General features: G+C 36.7%; 1 protein-coding gene across 4 annotated transcripts in view; it reads right to left on the minus strand.

Annotated features, from left to right (window-relative positions):
• Window positions 1-14,526, minus strand: part of ccser2a (coiled-coil serine-rich protein 2a) — a 636,731-nt gene that overhangs the window by 14,124 nt on the left and 608,081 nt on the right. Inside the window, exon 12 of one of the 4 annotated variants that reach the window (XM_073025315.1) lies at window positions 2,089-2,128. The exons of the other annotated variants lie outside the window; for them this stretch is intronic. Within the exon in view, the coding sequence (XP_072881416.1) occupies window positions 2,089-2,128 (40 nt within the window). The remainder of the gene's footprint in view (window positions 1-2,088; window positions 2,129-14,526) is intronic. 4 annotated transcript variants of the gene reach the window in all.

The following is a 14,526-nucleotide window of genomic DNA, read 5'->3' on the forward strand; positions in this document are numbered from 1 at the left end:
CCATCTGGGCCTTTTAACTTCTGAATGACTAAATTAGATTATTTCCTACCAAGTCTCTTGGAGAAAAAGGGGGAGAAAACATTGGAAACTTTCTCATCCCCTATAATAATGAGCATTATCAGAAATGCTGACAGCCAGCAATGCTGCACATCTCATATTAACTCATGATTCAAAAGTTCTTTCATGTTATTTGTATTAAATACCAATTCTCCAAATTAAAATATAAAAAGAATGACATTTGTTCAACAAACCAACCAAAGTAACAAGAGGGAAGAGAAGATACTGTGTTGAACTAGTTCTAAAATTAGCAGAGGGTTGGTTAAAGATTTAACAAAGGGGAATTGGGTAGCAACAGAGAGGCTGAGAAAGTGAACTGCAAATCCATACATTAAATAGTACAATACAAGGCAGGAACATAATGCTTGTGCCAATCCTGATGACAATTTAAAGTAATCCCACCCTCTTGCACATCCTGTCTATTCATGTGCCTGTCCAAATGCTTTTTAAATGTTGCTATCATATCTGCTTCAACCACCTTCCCTGGCAGTGCATTCCAGCTATCTATATAAAGCAACTTGCCCAGAAAATCTCCTTTAATGCTTGCCATGCTCACCTTAAATCTATGCCCTCAGGTATTTGACAGTCCGCCTTGGTAAAAAAACTTATAACTATCTACCCCATCCATGCCTTTCACAATTTTTTATACTTCCTACAGATTGTTCTTTAGTATCTGCCACAACAGAGAAAACAACTCAAGTTTGACTTCTTATAACTAATTCTCACTAAGAGGGTGCAACTCTAATAGTGCAATGGTAAATGGTAAACAGGCTCAGACCAAAATGTTTCTGAATTGGGAGTAAATGTGTAAATCAATACCACACTCATTATTGCAATTGTTGCAATAACAGCAATGTTGCTGAGTTATTTTGCCATTAGGGAAAGGTTACACATTCTCCTCAGATATAGATGTGCCCATTTTAAATGATTTTTAAATGAACTCTGGTATGAGGCACAACTGCTAGCAAATGAAAGACACCTTATGATTGTGGTAAGTGACCATGTTTGATTTTTACCAGGGAAAGTGAAACATATTCAATAACAATTTGATATTAACCTATAACCAACTGTTTTGCAAACTAACACCTACAATGAGAATTACAAAAAAGATCAAAACTAGGGTTATTTATAAAACAGCATCTTTTGATTCAATGAAGACAAGTTCTGGAGTGAAAAGGACTTGCTGAATATACTGACAAAATATCTTCTGGCCTTATAGTAACTCTATTACAGTTCCTGAAGAAGATAAAATGACTTCCTTCAAACTTCTTGAATTTCTTGCAGGGAATTTGTTTTTCAAATGACTTTAAACACTTCATGTGTTAACTGGAGCAATAGACAGCCTGTTATGAAAAGTTCCTAAAACAAATCTGCACTGAAAACAATAGAAATTATAACCTACAGATTGGGAAATTTCAAGATCAGCTATACACCCCTAGCTACATCCTTGAAAATGACAGGTTTATTGTCCATGATCTTTGCTGTGGAACTTCTTGTTTATTTAGGGTTGAACATTTCAAACTGATTAGCAAATCAGAGAAAGGGATTTTGAATAATATATAACACCTTATCATATATATACTTTAAAAGAGAATCTAATGGATATAGACCAGTGAATCACAATATAGCTCAGCCAAGGAAATTAGATATCCTCATTATTAGTGCAATCTATTAGCACCTTAAATTCCTTAATTGGGTGGATATTAACACTATCTTATTTCAAGGAAATACGTTTTAGGGCAATGACTATTTAAAAAAAATTCAATATCAAATGTTTTTCTTCAAATTAATCCAGAGCCATTTTTCACAGTAATAGTAAGGTCAGAGCATGGAATGTTATGATGTTGGGCCTGCTGAGCCATGTTGTTGCCCACAGTGAATTTTAGCCTGTATATATGCAGGTGTATGTTAAACATGAGTGCACAGAATGCAGCCATTTCATGAAACATTAACCACATAGATTTTTGCATGCATGGTTGTACCATTCATGCAGCATGCAATCAGCAGTGATTATTTTTCATTATACCATACCACACTTTATCATAGAAGTAATGGACAACATCCTCAACTCCTTGCACCAGCCAATGAGAAGGGAAAGACAGAAAGACAAGGACATGGGCAGTGACATCACAAACAATGAACTGCATTTATCAGAACATTTGATAATGCCTCAGTTGAAAACAACATTTAACCTAGAGGATTTCAATTAAATAAGCAAGATTTTCATAAAGGATTTACATTCTAGACAATCCATAAAGGTTGCACTGTATAGTATACACTGGTCAGTATATGTACTTTCTATGCAGTGTGAAATGTATAGACCTCTCCATTTATTGCACTACTGAGTATATAGAACTCTGTCTGACATACAGTATGTATCACATGAGATTTTAAACTCCTGTACAAGCATTTCTGTCCAATGTAATTTAACAGTTTTGATGTAGGTTACTTACTTTATAATTTATTTCTTAATTTATAGGCTCCCCTTTGTAATATACTGTTAACACTGAGGTTCTCCTTTGTACCATATATTATTGATATAAAGCATCCTGGCAATGTGTTATTTAATACACTGTCCTTTGGTAATCATTCTTAATTCAGTAAATAGCTCCACCTTGGGCAGGAGATAGCAGTATAATCATGATAATATTATCAATAACTGTAATTTATAATAAACATTGTTAACAATGCAAAATATGTCATTACTTCTCTACCTTCAGTTTTGTAGATGAATCTAATACTTCACCAGCTTACTAAACTGTATCTAAAGGATACCTTTTTTTCTTTTACAGTAGATGGTAACTTCAACATGGAAAATAATGATCTTCTTCCAAATGAAAGACTTCAATTTGCAGAAAAAGAGTAGCAGCTATTAAAGTGCTGTACTTGCACCACAGAAATAATTCCCAACATCTTAAGCTTGATAACTCAACGTTGAAAGTACAGGTCACAAAATTTCATGACTACTGTTTTCTAAAGGCACCAAGTTTATACACTTCCCAGAACAATGTTCCATCACAGCACTTCATTTTAATATCAAGTTGACTGTATTTAGAATAATAACTGATCATTATGGAATTGATTACTTTCATTTTTTTTTGTTTGGTTTTACACAAATTGCAGATACAAGACTGTGGAGTCCTGGTTGGCAACCCAAGTAAATTGTGCTGAATGACCAATAAAAGATGTGCACTGCCTGAGGAAAGCCCTTATTTTGAGATTGCACTTCAGATAGTATATAAAGTCTTAAAGAGTATTTTCTACAGGCATCCTACTGTTGATTTAATAAAGGATCATCTATTCAACAACCAACAGATAGAACATTGAAAGCAAAAGCAATGCAAAATCATCTGCCAATTTTTGCTTCAACTGAAATTTATCACACTCCTCAGCAGGCATCTGAGCATTTCCCACTTCAATTGTTCTCAACTGTTGAAAGCCAAATCTGGAGGCCACTTTGTTCCCAGCAAGCCTCAATGAATTAAAAGAGAAAGCAACATTTAGAAAACAATTTTATAGCTAGTTTATGCTGGGTTTCTGATCAGTTCCTCATTTACTTAATTTTAATCACAGTAAGACAATGGCAGAATGAGCTGTTGTTTCAGATGCTTTTAAAAGCAACTTTAGCCCAGTACCTAGTCTTCTCCAAATATATTTAACTGACAGGCATAAGAGTTGTTTTGATGAAGATGCATTATTTAAATGGATAGGCAGAGTATGATGGATAGGATAGAGAAATGAGCAGAAAATTATCACCAAAGTGGCACTCCCAGATAAAATTTATGCCATCATTTTGAGACTGCTTGTTATTACATAAAAGATACAAACATCAGACATTTTTACTGACAAACTACAGTATTATACACAGTTCTGATCCTCATTTTGTAGAAATGAACATCGTCATTGAAAAAGTCATAAAGAAGATTCATAAAAATGTTAGTAGATCCAAGAAGATAGGCTAAAAAAAAGGAGGCTTTTTAACTCCAGAGAGGAGAAAGCTGAAACTGGCTGAAAGGATAGAGGTTATGGCAATATCCTCATGTAGCCAAATGCAATAGTGGCCACAATGTAAGGCAACCACCATCAAATTCAGTACATAATTAAAGAGAAAACTAAGCACACAAAACCGAGAAAATATAGCACTCTGTATACAGGTAGTGGATGAGGCAGAGGATAAATTCTCTCATTGTCATTTTGAGTTGAAAAGCCTTTTTATGCCTTAAGTGATGGGATGTTTTAGATTTTTTTTATGACACTGTGAAATCCAGCAAAGGTTTTGTGTTAAATAATTTTAACATTCTGACCAATTTAAGAAATAAGAGACAAATAACTTTACTAAGGTTATTTGCTTCTAAGAAGTTCTAAACAAATTATAAACTCAAACCTATGTGAAATAATAAGCAACCTCATACTATATATTATGATTTGGTACAAAAAGCACAGCTGTACATCCAGGAATCAAAAACCAAACAGACAGTGGCCATTTCATTATGTATACCTGTTTGTTAATGCAAACAACTAATCAGCCAATCATGTGGCAGCAACTCAATACGTAAAGGCATACAGATATGGTCATGGTTTAGTTGTTGTTCAGTCCGAAGATCAGAATGGGCAAGAAATGTGATGTAAGTGATTTTGACCATGGGATGACTGTCGGTGTCAGATGGTTTGAATATTACAGCAACCTCTAATCTCCTGGGATTTTCATACACAAGTCTCTAGAGTTTACTGAGAATGCTGTGAAGAACAAAATAAAAAATCCACTGAGCAGCAATTCCATGGGCAAAGGTCAGAGGAGAATGGCCAGGCTGGATCAAGATTACAGGAAGGCGACAGTAACTCAAATAACCATGTGTTACAACAGTGGAGTGTAGAAGAGCAGCTCTGAATGTACAATACTTTGAAACTTGAAGTGAACGGGCTACAGTAGCAGAAGACCACTCTAGGTTCCACTCAATAAAGTGGCCATTGAGTACATATGAATCAGTTGAGATTCACTTTGAACAGGTAAAATAAGCTGCTTTCTATGGAAATGGTTGGAAGTATACGGTAACTTGCATTTCTTTTAGAGATGGTTTCTTTTCGACATTGAGGACACATACATTCTGAAGCATCACCCAATTAATTCTCATATTGATGGTTTGGCACTTATTGATATCAATCAGCTATAATGCAACCCAGGAGGTCACATGTATTTTCACAAGCCATTAGTCCTTATGGTAATGAGTTTCTGTGTAAGGAGTTTCTCTTGAATTCTTCATTGGATTGAGCACAAAAGGTTGAAGGGTATGCTGGGTTGGTAATACTTTTCCAGTAAGATGAAATATCCCAGGAGGGAGCATGTTCCAGACACACACTGCATCCTTGCTGCTCTGATATGCAACCACACTCTCCCCAATTAACTATCATAAGTGAGTTTATTTGAGTCATAGATCTAACAAAATGAAAACAAAACATGTGACAAGTAGATATTGCATTTTTTAATCTGCAAAGTATATGCTGCTGCATTAAAATAAATACACCTATCATACTATTGGTTAAAACTTTTCAACCAGTCAATTCAGAGTGACAGATATTGGAATCGTGATGAAAGCAGTTTAAAAACATTCTTGAAACAAACAACGTGAAAGGGCTGCATTTCAAATGAAAGATCAGTAAAACAAGCAGTTTTAAAATCACTCCCAGGAAGGGGGAACTGTCAGAATACCAAAAAATCAGCTCTTCACATATCATGTAAATCAGAAATAAACACTGAGCACGCTTGGAAATGGACCATCTGGCACTGATAGAATTAGAGAAAAAGCAAAGGCCATAGACAGACATCAATTTTACATGAAGTCAGGAATAACCCTCCTTGAAAATGTTTTGTCAGGTTGATTATGCATGGAGTCACTACACAAGAGACCGATGTATAATCGGTCCCCAGGAAAATGTTAGTGACCTCTTTTGAGCATCATTAAACACCACGAGTAGGGAGTTCAATTCAGAATGCTACTTTCTTAGAATGAGTATGCTAGATATATAAAGCTGGCTAAGGATAGCATTACACAGCTTTTCATAATTGGTGAGAATAATTCCAGGTACTAGGTTGGAATCCATAATTTACCAAAATTCTGAGAAAATGACACTGATCAAAACTGATGACCTTGTAACTTCAGTCATGCAAAAACATTTGGTGTCATTAGCTTTTTAATTAATTAGGCTAGCCTAGAAATAGAAAACAAAAGCACTTAGAAACTGTGAAGTGTACAATTACATCACTGTTCAAATCATGTTTCAGTCATATATGTGCTGGCCTTCATCTGTGATAGGATTGAGTTCAAAAGCTGCAAGGTAATGTTGCAGCCCCATAAAACACTAGTTAAACCACAATTAAAGCTTTGTGTTGCAGACTTAAAGATATGGAAGCTTTAGAGAATGTGCATAGGAGATTTACCAGCACACTGTCTGAATTAAATAACAGATCTTATGAGGAAAGGTTGATCAAACTAGGCCTTCTCTCTTTGGAGCAACTGAGGTTGAAAGAGGACGACAGAGACGTATAAGATTGTAAGTGACATAGAGTGGACAGCCACCACTTTTTTTTCCAATGCAATTGCCAATACTAGAGGACATCTGTTTAAGGTAAGATATCAGAATTAGATTTGTAATGATCTTGGTAACTGATTTTCATCATGATACCTTAAAACAAACCAAACAAAAACCAAAACAAGAGCAGTTCTGCATGTGTCAATTGATATCTAACCATTTCTGTATTAAATGTTTCATTTGTACACATTCTTCCTTTTCATCAACATTTAGCAATAAACTGCCTTTGTAAGGTAACAGTGCAGAATGCAAGATTCTGTCATTAAGGTGGTGTTTTGGAAGTTAACTGACATTTGTTTCTGGACAACTGAGACTGACTGAATAGTGCTAATCTCTCTAATGCAAAGTTACAGTAGATGACATCACAAATGATTGAGGAAGAGATAAGTATATCTAATACCGTTCTACTGGGCTTTTTGCAATCTAATTCTATTGATACACCCATGGCTGGTGAACTACTCTGAGCAATAATCACTGTTGAGTGTTGTATCCTTTTACATTTACCTATCATTTATTAAATGCAAATGTCTGCTCTGGCCAAGTCACTTTAACATACAGAATAATGCAAGATTATGATTTTATATACTTCAGTAAGGCATCTCACTAATCCCCTCTCTAAATCATTCATCTTGAGTTTTCTTGGCCGATCTTTAAATCGATGTTTAAAAAATTTGAATGCGATCAATCTCACTTTAAAGTATTTTGTTCAACTACAGAGATGAACACATAACATGAATCAAGATAAAAACTTATTTATCACTTACATTGAAACATACAGTGAAATGCATTATTTACATTAGCAACCAACACACCTGAAGGGATATGGGGGCAGCCCACAAGTATTGCCACATATCCCAGTACCAACATAGTATTCCTACAGTGCTCAGCATAACAACAAATAAAGTTTTAGCGTAAGCCAAAGAGAGTACTGAGTGGTTAGTTCTTGGTTGAGAAGACCCAGACCATAAGATATAGGAGCAGAATTAAGCCATCTGGCCCATCGAGTCTGCTCTACTCATTCAATTATAGCTGATCCTTTTCTTTTCTCCTCCTTAACCCCAGTTCCTGGCCTTCTCCCCATAACCTTTGATGCCATGTCCTATCAAGAACCTTAAATACACCCAACAACCTGGCCTCCACAGCTGCATGTGGCACAGATTCCATAAATTCACTACCCTTTGGCTAAAGAAATTTCTCCTCATCTCTGTTTTGAAAGGAGCCCTTCTATCCTGAGGCGGTGCCCCCTTTCCCACCATGGGAAACATCCTTACCGCATCTACTCTGTTTAGGCCTTTCAACATTTGAAAGGTTGCAATGAGATCCAACCTCATCCTTCTGAATTCCAGCAAGTACAGACCCAGAGCAACCAAACGTTCCTTGTATGATAACCCTTTCATTCCTGGAATCATTCTTCCGAACCTCCTCTGGACCCTCTCCAATGCCAGCACATCTCTTCTACGATAAGGGGCCCAAAACTGTTCATAATACTCAAAGTGAGGCCTCACAAGTGCCTTATAAAGCTTCAGCATCACATCCTTGCTCTTGTATTCTAGACCTCTTGAAATGAATGCTAACATAGTATTTGCCTTCTTCACCATTGACTCAGCCTGCATGTTAACCTTTAAGGTGTTCTACAGAAGGCCTCCCAAGTCCCTTTACATCTCATATTTTTGGATTTTCTCCCCATTTAGAAAATAGTCCACACATTTATTTCTACTACCAAAGTGAATAACCATGCATTTTCCAACGTTATATTTCATTTGCCACTTTCTTGCCCATTCTCCTAATCTCTTTAAGTCCTTTTCCATCCTACCTGTTTCTTCAACACTTACTGCCCCTCCACCAATCTTCATATCATCTGCAAACTTGGCAACAAAGCCATCTGCTCCATCATCTAAATCATTGATATACAGCATAAAAAGTGGTCCCAACAGCGAACCCCTGCGGAACACCACTAGTCACTGGCAGCCAACCAGATAAGGATCCTTTTATTCCCACTCATTGTCTCTTACCAATCAGCTAATGCTCAAACCATGTAGCAACTTTCCTGTAACACCATGGGCTCTTAACTTGGTAAGCAGTCTCATATGTGGCATCTTTTCAAAGGCCTTCTGAAAGTCCAAATATATAACATCCAGAGCATCCCCTTTATCTACTTGTAATCTCCTCAAAGAATTCCAACAGGTTCGTCAGGCAGGATTTTCCCTGAAGAAAACCATGCTGACTTTGTACTATATTGTCCTGTGTCACCAAGTACTCCATCACATCATCCTTAACAATTTATTTTCCCAAACACTGACGTCAGGCTAACTGGTCTATAATTACCTTTCTGCTGCCTTCCTCCTTTCTGAAAGCGTAGAGTGACATTTGCAATTTTCCAGTCCTCTGGCACCATGCCAGTGTCCAATGATTTTTGAAAGATCATTTCTAATGCCACCACAATCTCTAACGCTACCTCCTTCAGAACCCTAGGGTGCAGTTCATCTGGTCCAGGAGACTTATGTACCTTTAGGTCTTTTAGCTTTTGAGCACCTTCTCTCTTGTAATAGTAACTGCATCCATTTCTCTTCCTTCACACACTACAACATCAGGCACACTGCTAATGTCTTCCACAGTGAAGACTGATGCAAAATACTCATTTAGTTCATCAGCCATCTCCTTGCCCCCGTTATTATTTCTCCTGCCTCATTTTCTAGTGGTCCTATATCCACTTTCATTTCTCTTTAATTTTTAACACACTTGAAAAAACTTTTACTATCCACTTTGATATTATTTGCTAGTTTGCTTTCATATTTCATATTTTCCCTGCTAATGATTTTTTTAGTTGCTCTCTGTAGGTTTTTAAAAACTTCCCAATCCTCTATCTTCCCACTAATTTTTGCTTTGTTTTATGCCCTTTCTTTTGCTTTTGCAATGACTTTAACTTCCCTTGTCAGCCATGGTGGTATATTTTACCAGTTGAGTATTTCTTCATTTGTGGAATACATATGTACTACACCTTCTTCATTTTTCCCAGTTACACACGCTATTGCTGCTCTGCCAGCAGCTCCTTCCAAATTACCTTGGCCAACTTCTCTCTCATTCCACTGTAATTTCCCTTACTCCACTGAAAGTTCACTTACCACACAGAGAACTTCAAGTTTATTGTTATTCAACCCCATACATGTATACCACCAATTGCAACAATGTTCAATGTACATATAACTCACACACAGCATATAAGTAATATTACTACAAATAAATTAACAAATAATAAAATACTACTTTCTTTGGTGTACATAGAAAACCATGAGACACCATTTGAGGATTAGGGGCATTAACCAACCCCTGATCCTATGCACTTTATATACTGTCATTCAACATCACAAAAGAAGGTTACTTGGTTCCACTATTTTTTGTCAAAACTCACTGAGTGGAACTTGATCACTGTATTCCCCAGATCAATGAATAAAATGCAGAAATATTTCACTGCTTTCCAAGTGCTTTCCATGTCTGGATTTGTGAAAATTGTGGATTTGAGCAAATTCTTTCCTTTATCTCCCTAACCTAATTACTTTTACTTTCTTTGTGATCTTATTGCGAACACTTCTCTTTCCAAGTGTAAAACCTGTACTATCTGCAAGGATGAAGCCACAACTGCCTTCTATTCATCTGCATGACTAAATCCACCAGAAAGCTTTGATAGTACTTCCCCACTCTATCACTCCCAATAGTTTAAACTATTTATGGATATTGGGAGAACACATTTAGAGGCAGTTGGAAAGATCTATAGATATTAAGGATACTGAGAGATATGGAGTTAAATATGCAGGAAAATGGCATGGAGGTGAGATATCAAACAAGATCATTTAAATAGTAGAATAGGCACGAGGGGCCTACTTCTTCTTCTAACACTTATGATAGACTAAAAACAGAGTTCTGATAAATGTGGGATTAAAGCCTGAGGACTTTTCTGTCTTGTAATCATCTTCTTATGCTATGTTGTGCTGGGTTGCCATAACATATATTTTCAGGTAGAACTACATCAAAGTAAGTCTTGAAGTAGAAATAAACATCCCACAGGGATGTTCATGCACTACAAAGACTAGATCAAGTAGATGCTTATTTTTGCTATAAATGAAATTTGAAGCATGAGATGTAACTACACCTATTAACTAGACTTGATATACTTCTGCATACTGACTCTTTATAATGAAGGTAGCCTGCAAAAGTGAATACACATTTTTATTCGTGGGTAGAATGGGGGCAGTTTAAATTTCAGTACTTAAAAAAATACCCCATTGTATTGTGACACCTACTAAGAATTAATTGCTTTTCTTCAGTACTTATCTGACAGACTAGGGTGAATGCCAGGCAACACACCCTTAATGACCCAAAATGTGGTGCTGCTTTGCCACTGAGCCACACCTCCTTATCCCACCACCACCATCTGGGGTGGTGGACATGCAGCCCAGCACTTGGCGAGTGGCAGCCCTAGCTGCAAGACCCACTGGCCTGCTGATTAGCCCTCAAATGGCAAGGCAGAATGAAAGGCCAAAATCTCTTTAAACAGTCTATCAAACATCCACTTTTCTGGTGGCTACTGATGAAGGACCCATGAATGTTTTTACTTCGGTACATTCGCCTCCAGTGCCACAACTTTGCATTCATCTCTGCATGCTCAAACGGGTATGTGGCCCCTTGAGCCTGTTCTACCTTTCAATAAGATCAAAGATGGTTCAAATTCCTGGTCCACTTTCTAAATCTATTTCCATCACTGTAGATTATGATGATTAAAAATTTTTCAGTGCATATGATTCAGTCAAAAGTTTCCTGGGACAAGGAATTCTTAAAGACTAACAATGCCCTGGAAAGAGAAACTCTTACTCATTGCATTCTTAAATGGGCATCCCCTTATTCTGATGTAATGCTCTCTGGTCCTAGATTTTTTCATTAGTGGAAACATCCTCCGAACATTAATCCTGTCAATGGCCCTAAAAACCTTACATATTTCATTAAGATCACCTCTCACTCTTCCAAATACCTATGTGTATAACCCTAATTTGTCCAGCCTTTCCTCATAAGTTACAATAAGATTTTCTTATTTTAAACTTCAATCCATTTAAAATAAAAGTTAGCTTTCTATTAGCTTTTCCAATCACAGCTACACCTGCATGCTTGTTTTTTGAAGAGTAGTTAGACCTGGCTCAAATTATTGCAGCAGTAAACTACTGATGAGACCAATGGTACCTTTCAGTGTTGTCATTTCTATTAAAGACCATATTCAGTAGGTTATTTCTGCCTTTATTTGCTTAGTCATTTCTTTTAGTCAATGAATAAAGGAGAGTTGTGTTTTTATAAGGTTTGCTGATTATATTTTTGTGTACCTGACCACATTATTTACTAATGTGAAATGTCTTTATTGAGAAACATCAAAACTATAAAATCAAGAATTATAAATTGGTTAATATTTAATTCTGAAGATTTGAATATGTTATTGCCAAGTTACAAACACTCCCAAACATTCATGATTACCACACAAAACAGTCAAAAAACATGTTTGCATTTCGGGTTTTTAAAATAACATCAATTTGCCATTCAATAGTTTAACAGTAATTTCCATGAGAGGGCCTCAACTTTTTTTAAAATTCAAAACCCTGGAATTAGACCTTAGTGAAACTAGCTGAACTAGCATTAACTATGTTGAAATTGAGAACTTCAGTCACTTACACAAGTTAACAGGTTAAAAACTGAAGTTATTACTTGTTGGAAGAGAGTGAAGATTAGCATAAAATTTATATGAATATATGTCTGCACTGCTACATATCAGCTAGTCTCCTTGAATTTTGATGTATAACGCTTTGCTCATATGCCAGAGAATTCTACTGAGCTTAGTAACCTCATATGTTTTCTTTTTGAACTTCTACCAGTTTGAACTTATTTTTGAGTTTTTTCTCTTTAGAAGAATATGATTCATAGTAAGGTAAATGTCAAAAACTCATGTTCTGGGGATGACTGAATATTTAAATATGACATTAAATAGAATTCTCATCAGTTCTTTTGGGGCAATGTAATTCACCTGGCCCAGTCAGCATTATAATATTCCAAAAGCAGAATGATAAACAGTGTAATGAAAGGTCATTGGCTTGAAGTAGTTTCTTTAGATCATTGTATGCCCAAAGTGGTCTGAATTTGAAAGCTTGTGGATGCAAGTCCTTAAATAAGGTGCACAGAGATGGAAAAGACACAGAGTAACAACAAGCCAATTCTCCTGCTGGTTATGCCTACAGTCTATTCCTATTCATCAATAATTCATACCATAGAGATGGAAAAAGGTGTAAATAGTCATCAAGTTGAGCAGCAACAACGAAATGAAATGAGTAAATATTTTAGATCAAGCCCTTTACATCATTCAGATTTTTTTCTCTCTATACATCTTGTCTGATAGGCTTTCTGTTAGCTTCACTATTTTGTGTTCAAAACTTGGTGCCCATGCTAAGCTCTTAAACACGCCAAAATATATCATCATAAATTCATCTCAAAGTTGCGCACTTCCAGATTAGTTAAATAAGCCACTATTCCTTTGCCTGAAATTGATGCACAAATGATCTCCACTTCCTGGATAAATACCATACTAGTCCCAAACGCATGTGTCATATACAACAACAGTACAAGTTAAAATTTTGTTTAGATTATTGACATTAATATTGTGGATTCTAAGGCATATTGTCCTATCTTATCTGACTGTAAATGACACGCAACCTTGGGCATAATTTAGAAAAGTCCATGCTATAACACATTGACGCCATTTTCTTACTCTGATAGGAGCGAATAGTCCCTTCTATTACACTATTTAAGCCCCTAACCATTTTGTATGCTTCGTTCAAGTGAGGGAACAGCTTTCTTCACTCCTGGTAAAATATCCGCTCTATCCAGTTTCTTCTCGTAAGTGGAATTCTCCATCTCAGACAACATCCTGATGAATCTCTACTGCACCTGCGCTACTTTAATTACATCCTTCCTAGAGTGTAGCACTGAGAGATGCATATGGTACTCCAGCTTTAGCCTAGCCAATGTTTTATAAAATTGTACAATAAATACCCTGCTCCTTTACTCCATTCCCCATTTAGTGAAGGCTAGTATAGTACCATGCTTGCATGCCTAAGACTTATGCACTGTACTGTATTAATTTTATGTATTGTTCTGTGCTACTGCTACTAAAAAAACCAAATTACATGACATAAGTGAGCGATGAGTGATGATAAACTGATTCTGATATGGGATTCTATTGTGGACAGAGAGTGAGGAGGGGGCAGGAAGAGGAGAATCATGTTTGGTAAAAGAGGAAGGGAGATGTCAAGGAGCAGGAAGCACCAGAGAGACATTCTATAAATATCAATAAACCAAATGTTTGGAATCAAATGACTTTGCGGGGTGTCTCAGGGCTAGGTGTGTCTGCATCCATGCCAAACACCCTCCCGCAATCCTTCTCTGCCAGCTGTCCCACTCCCCTCTGTGGTTTGCCACCCTCACCATTCCCAACACTCTTTCCTCCGCCACATTTACAAACTCGCTCTCTGTTCCAAATTGACAAATGCAGTATTGTGTAAAAATCTTAACCAGCCCAGTAAGGATATATACAGTATGTGTGTGTGGCTAAGACTTTTGCACAGCACTGTATGTTGTAGGTCCTCTTTACCACATTCTCTGCCTGTGCTCCCACCTTCAGAGATTGTACACCAAGATCCCTCTGTTCGACAAAATTCTCTAAGACCCTACCAATCATTATATGTGTCCCTTCCTTGTTCGTAATGCAATGTACTTTACATTGGTTGGAATTAAATTTGATATGCCATTGCCCTGCCCATCCTTCTAACTGATTAGTATCACTCTGTAAGCTTC

This window comes from Hemitrygon akajei, chromosome 21 (genome assembly GCF_048418815.1).
Source record: "Hemitrygon akajei chromosome 21, sHemAka1.3, whole genome shotgun sequence".
In the NCBI taxonomy this organism is placed as follows: Eukaryota; Metazoa; Chordata; class Chondrichthyes; order Myliobatiformes; family Dasyatidae; genus Hemitrygon; species Hemitrygon akajei.